At 65.7% G+C, this 5,780-nt stretch overlaps 1 protein-coding gene across 1 annotated transcript; it reads right to left on the bottom strand.

Moving 5' to 3' along the window:
- Positions 1-1,105: 1,105 nt before the first annotated feature.
- Positions 1,106-5,778, bottom strand: LOC144598249 (inactive carboxypeptidase-like protein X2; the record flags this gene model as incomplete). Its single annotated transcript, XM_078408168.1, has 4 exons — positions 1,106-1,458; positions 2,771-2,870; positions 4,827-4,966; positions 5,622-5,778. Coding segments are annotated over 4 exons (750 nt in total), but the record flags the coding sequence as incomplete, so codon positions are not given.
- Positions 5,779-5,780: the final 2 nt, after the last annotated feature.

A 5,780-nucleotide genomic window follows, 5' to 3' on the forward strand; every position in this document is an offset into this window, starting at 1 on the left:
GGGAGAGAGGTTTAGGTGGGGGGGGAGAGGTTTGGGTGGGGGGGAGAGAGGTTTAGGTGGGGGGGGAGAGGTTTGGGTGGGGGGGAGAGAGGTTTAGGTGGGGGGGGAGAGGTTTGGGTGGGTGGGGAGAGAGGTTTGCCCCGGGGGGGGAGAGGTTTGGGTGGGAGGGGAGAGAGGTTTAGGTGGGGGGGGGAGAGGTTTGGGTGGGAGGGGAGAGAGGTTTAGGTGGGGGGGAGAGGTTTGCCCCAGGGGGGTGTGGAGAGGTTTAGGTGGGGGGGGAAGAGAGGTTTGCCCCTGGGGGGGGGGGGGGGGTGGCAGTACCCGGGTCAGAGACGGGGAGGCTGGGACCAGCACTGTCCTGCCTTCCTTGTTAGCTGAGTACAGCACAGCTGATGGGCCGAATGGCTGAATAATGTCTCTCCTAACCCGTGTTAGAGGGTGAATGGCCTCAGGTCCCGGCCTGGTGAGGTGCCTGGGGTTGGGTGGGTGGGGGGGGGGGCGTGGATGTGGGACGGTCGTGGGAAGGGGTTAACGACGGGTGATTACACCGGGGGGGGTGGGGGATAACAGGGGGGTAGTAGAGGGAGGGGTATTGGGGGCTATTAGGGGCAGGGGTATTGGGGGGGATAGGTGTAGGGGTATTGGGGGGTATTAGGTGGAGGGGTATTGGGGGGTATTAGGTGGAGGGGTATTGGGGGGATAGGGGAGGGGTATTAGAGGGAGGGGCATTGGGGGGTATTAGAGGGTGGGGTAGGGGAGGGGTATTGGGGGGTGTTAGGGGAAGGGTATTGGGTGGAGGGGTATTAGGGGGGAGGGGTATTGGGTGGAGGGGTATTAGGGGGAGGGGTATTAGGGGGAGGGGTATTGGGGGGGATAGGTGTAGGGGTATTGGGGGCTATTAGGTGGAGGGGTATTGGGGGGATAGGGGGAGGGGTATTGGGGGGATAGGGGGAGGGTATTGGGGGGTATTAGAGGGAGGGGTAGGGGAGGGGTATTGGGGGGTATTAGAGGGAGGGGTATGGGGGGGGTAGGGGAGGGGTATTAGGGGGAGGGGGGTTATTCGAGGTTACGGTTATAGGGACAGTCCAGCTGCCCAAGTTCTGCTCTAATGCCCATGGGCCTGGCTAGCCCCAGGCTGCTGGCCCTTGCTGTCGGGCCCTGCCCTCCTCCTCCTCCCCCGGACCTCCACCCGTCTCTCGCCTGGGACCCCCGCCTGTCTCTGGCCCGGGACCCCCGCCTGTCTCTGGCCCCGGGCCCTCCGCCGCTCGGCCCCCTTGCCCCTCCGCATGGGGTTCCGGCCCTCTGGCGCCTCCATGTGGCTCAGCACGAAGTTGCAGATGGTGGGGCGGCGGTCATAGCCCACGAAGCAGGTGTGGGTGGCTGGAGCAAAGCCCTTGGCCCGGGCCGTCACCTTGTAGCTGCCCGGGTTCAGCAGCCGCCAGTAGTCCCCGCCTGCAGCTGGGGGGGGGGGGGGGGGAGACAAGGGGTTAGTGTTAGAACCATTCCCCACCCTAACCATCCCACCCCAATCCATCACCAGCCCGACTCCCCACCACTGACTCCATCTACACCTCGCGCTGCCTCGGCATGTTGGCCTTCATAACGAGAGGATTTTGGAGTAAAGAGGTTCTTCTGCAGTTGTATAGGGCCCTGGTAAGACCACATCTGGAGTATTGTGTATAGTTTTGTTCTCCTAATTTGAGGAAGGACATCCTTGTAATTGAGGCAGTGCAGCGTAGGTTCACGAGATTGATCCCTGGGATGGCGGGACTGTCATATGAGGAAAGATTGAAAAGACTAGGCTTGTATTCACTAGAGTTTAGAAGGATGAGAGGGGATCTTATAGAAACATATAAAATGATATAAGGACTGGACAAGCTAGATGCAGGAAAAATATTCCCAATGTTGGGGAAGTCCAGAACCAGGGGCCACAGTCTAAGAATAAAGGGGAGGACATTTAAAACTGAGGTGAGAAGGAACTTTTTCACCCAGAGAGTTGTGAATTTGTGGAATTCTCTGCCACAGAGGGCAGTGGAATTTAAGAGAGAGTTAGATAGAGCTCTAGGGGCTAGTGGAATCAGGGGATATGGGCAGAAGGCAGGCACCTGTTACTGATTGTGGACGATCAGCCATGATCACAATGAATGGCGGTGCTGTCTCGAAGGGCCGAATGGCCTACTCCTACACCTATTTTCTATGTTTCTAAGTTTCTATGAGGTGAGATCTTATAGAGGTGTACAAAATCATGAGAGGAATAGATTGGGTAGATGCACAGAGTCTCTTGCCCAGAGTAGGGGAATTGAGGACCGGAGGACATAGGTTCAATGTGAAGAGGAAAATATTTAATAGGAATCCGAGGGGTAACATTCCCACACAGAGGGTGGTGGGTGTATGGAACGAGCTGCCAGAGGAGGTAGTTGAGGCTGGGACTATCCCAACGTTTAAGAAACAGTTAAACAGGTACATGGATAGGACAGGTTTGGAGGGATATGGACCAAGCGCAGGCAGGTGGGACTAGTGTAGCTGGGACATGTTGGCTCGTGTGGGCAAGTTGGGCCGAAGGGCCTGTTTCCACACTGTATCACTCTGTGACTATGAAGGGCTTGTTTCCACACTGTGTCACCACCCCTGACCCACGGTGACCCCTGACCCACGGTGACCCCTGGTGACCCCTGACCCACAACCACCCCTCTCCCATGATGACCCCTGACCTGCCCTGACCCTCACCTCTGGTGACCCTTCACCCAGGGTGCCCGCGCTGACCCCTCACCTGCCCGCACGTCGTGGTCGATCCCGTCCACGCTAATGGCGGCGCCGCCGATGCCGTTGCCGTGGCGATCCCTCACCACGCCCTTTACCCCCATGTGGACCTGTAGCGGCAGGGCAAAGGTCATGTGCGGGGCAGAGGTCAAGGCGGGGCAGAGGTCAAGGCGGGGCGGAGGGTTCGGGGGTGGGGGGCCGGGGTTTGGGGGTTCAGTGGGGTGGAGTTCGGGGGGTTCGGGGGTGGGGGACCGGAGTTCGGGGGTGAGGGTGGCGAGGTTCAGGAGGGGGGGTTGTGGTGGGGCCGGGGTTCGGGGGGTGGGGGGCCGGGGTTCGGGGGTTTGGGGGTGGGGAGCCGGGGTTCGGGGACCGGTGTTCAGGGTTGGGGGGTTCGGGGGTGGGAGGTACGGGGGTGGGGGGTCGGGGCCGGGGGTGGGGGGCCGGGGGCCGAGGGTGGGGGTTTGGGGGGATGGGGTACGGGTTTGGGGGCCGGGGGCTGGGGTTCGGGGGGGCCGGGGTTTGGGGGGCCGGGGGCTGGGGTTCGGGTGCCGGGGTTTGGGGGGCCGGGGTGGGGGGTTCGGGGGGGCCGGGGTTTGGGGGGCTGGGGTTTGGGTGCCGGGGTTTGGGGGGCCGGGGTGGGGGGTTCGGGGTTTGGGGGCCGGGGGCTGGGGTTCGGGGCCCGGGGTGGGGGGTTCGGGGGGGGTGGGGGGCCGGGGGCTGGGGTTCGGGTGCCGGGGTGGGGGGTTCGGGGGTGGGGGGTTCGGGGGTGGGGGGTTCGGGGGTGGGGGGTTCGGGGGTGGTGTGCCGGGGGTTTGGGGGCCGGGGTTCGGGGGGCCGGGGTGGGGGGTTCGGGGGTGGGGGGTTCGGGGGTGGGGGGTTCGGGGGTGGTGTGCCGGGGGTTTGGGGGCCGGGGTTCGGGGGGCCGGGGTGGGGGGTTCGGGGGTGGGGGCCGGGGGCTGTGTTTCGGGGGCCGGGGTTTGGGGGGTGGGGGGCCGGGGGTTGGGGGCCAGGGGCTGGGTTTCGGGGGCCGGGGTTTGGGGGGCCGGGGTTTGGGGGGCCGGGGTGGGGGGTTAGGGGGTGGGGGGCCGGGGGCTGGGGTTCGGGGGTGGGGTCGGGGGTGGAGGGTTCGGGGGGCCGGGGTTCAGGGGTGGGGGGCTGGGGTTCGGGGGCTGGGGTTCGGGGGCCGGAGTGGGGGATTCGAGGGTGTGGGGTTCGAGGGTGGGGGGTTTGGGGGTGGGGGGCCGGGGTTCGGGGTTTGGGGGGCCGGTGTTTGGGGGGGCCGGTGTTTGGGGGCCGGGGTTTGGGGGGCCGGGGTTTGGGGGGCCGGGATGGGGGGTTCGGGGGCCAGGGTTTGGGGGCCGGGGTTTGGGGACCGGGGTTTGGGGGGCCGGGGTGGGGGGTTCGGGGGTGGGTGGCTGGGGGCCGGGGTTTGGGGGGCCGGGGTTTGGGGGGCCGTGGTGGGGGGTTCGGGGATGGGGGGCCGGGGGCTGGGTTTCGGGGGCCGGGGTTTGGGGAGCCGGGGTTTGGGGGGCTGGGGTTTGGGGAGCTGGGGTTTGGGGGGCAGGGGTTTGGGGGGCCGAGGTGGGGGGCCAGGGTTTGGGGGGCTGGGGTTTGGGGGGCTGGGGTTTGGGGGGCCAGGGTGCGGGGTTCGGGGGCTGGGGTTTGGGGGGCCAGGGTTTGGGGGGCTGGGGTTTGGGGGGCTGGGGTTTGGGGGGCCAGGGTGCGGGGTTCGGGGGCTGGGGTTTGGGGGGCCAGGGTTTGGGGGGCTGGGGTTTGGGGGGCTGGGGTTTGGGGGGCCGGGGTGCGGGGTTCGGGGGCTGGGGTTTGGGGGGCCAGGGTTTGGGTGGCCGGGGGCTGGGGTTTGGGGGGCTGGGGTTTGGGGGGCCGGGGTTTGGGTGGCCGGGGGCTGGGGTTTGGGGGGCCAGGGTTTGGGGGGCCCGGGGGGCCATGGTTTGGTGGGCTGGGGTTTGGGGGGCTGGGGTTTGGGGGGCCGGGGTGGGGGGTTTGGGGGGCCGGGGTGGGGGGCCGGGGTGGGGGGTTTGGGGGGCCAGTGTTCGGGGCGGTACCTGCTCCATGTACATGAGCAGGGCCTCACGGTTATCCTCCCACTCGCCGGGCAGCTGGCTCTGGTGGGGGAACTTGTCACAGCTCAGCTCCACCGTCACCTCAAAGCAGTTGGTGTGCAGGTAGCTGAAGTCATTCATGCCTGAAACACAACGACTGCATGGGAGCATGCCCACCTCCTGCCCCCTTCATCCCCACCCCCAGGAGCTGCGTGGGTGTGTGCAGGCCTGGCGCTGCGACTGCATGGGAGCATGCCCACCTCCTGCCCCCTTCATCCCCACCCCCAGGAGCTGCGTGGGTGTGTGCAGGCCTGGCGCTGCGACTGCATGGGTGAGGAGCTGCATGGGTGTTGCTGCATGCTTGTGTGCGGGAATGTCTCTGACGCTGAAAGGGTTAGGAGTTGCGACGCTGCCTGACACAGCGGCTGCAAGGCTGCCTTTCTGTGCTGGACACCCGACTGCACAGCTGCGTGGCTGCCTGGCTGCGCGTCTGAGCAGCTGCATGTCTGCACATCTGATCAGCCGCGTGTCTGCACATCTGCCTGAATGCGCGTCTGCCTGGCTGTGTGTCTGCGCGTCTGAGCAGCTGCATGTCTGCACGTCTGTCTGGCTGTGCGTCTGAGCAGCTGCCTGTCTGCACATCTGCCTGGCTGCTTGTCTGCCTGTCTGCGCGTCTGAGCAGCTGCATGTCTGCCTGGCTGCATGTCTGCCTGGCTGCATGTCTGCCTGGCTGCGTGTCTACCTGTCTGCGCGTCTGACAGCTGCATGTCTGCACGTCTGCGTGTCTGAGCCACTCACTGCCGGTCATGCTGTGCCAGTGGGCTCCGTTGATGACGTTGCTGCGTTGCATGAAGTTGTGGGTGTGGCAGATGCGCCGGTCGTACTGCGCCATGGTGCGGTGGCTGGACGCGTACACCAACGACAGCCAGCGGAAGACGTCCTCGTCGGGCGTGGGGG

This window comes from Rhinoraja longicauda, chromosome 1, assembly GCF_053455715.1.
Source record: "Rhinoraja longicauda isolate Sanriku21f chromosome 1, sRhiLon1.1, whole genome shotgun sequence".
Lineage (NCBI taxonomy): Eukaryota > Metazoa > Chordata > Chondrichthyes > Rajiformes > Arhynchobatidae > Rhinoraja > Rhinoraja longicauda.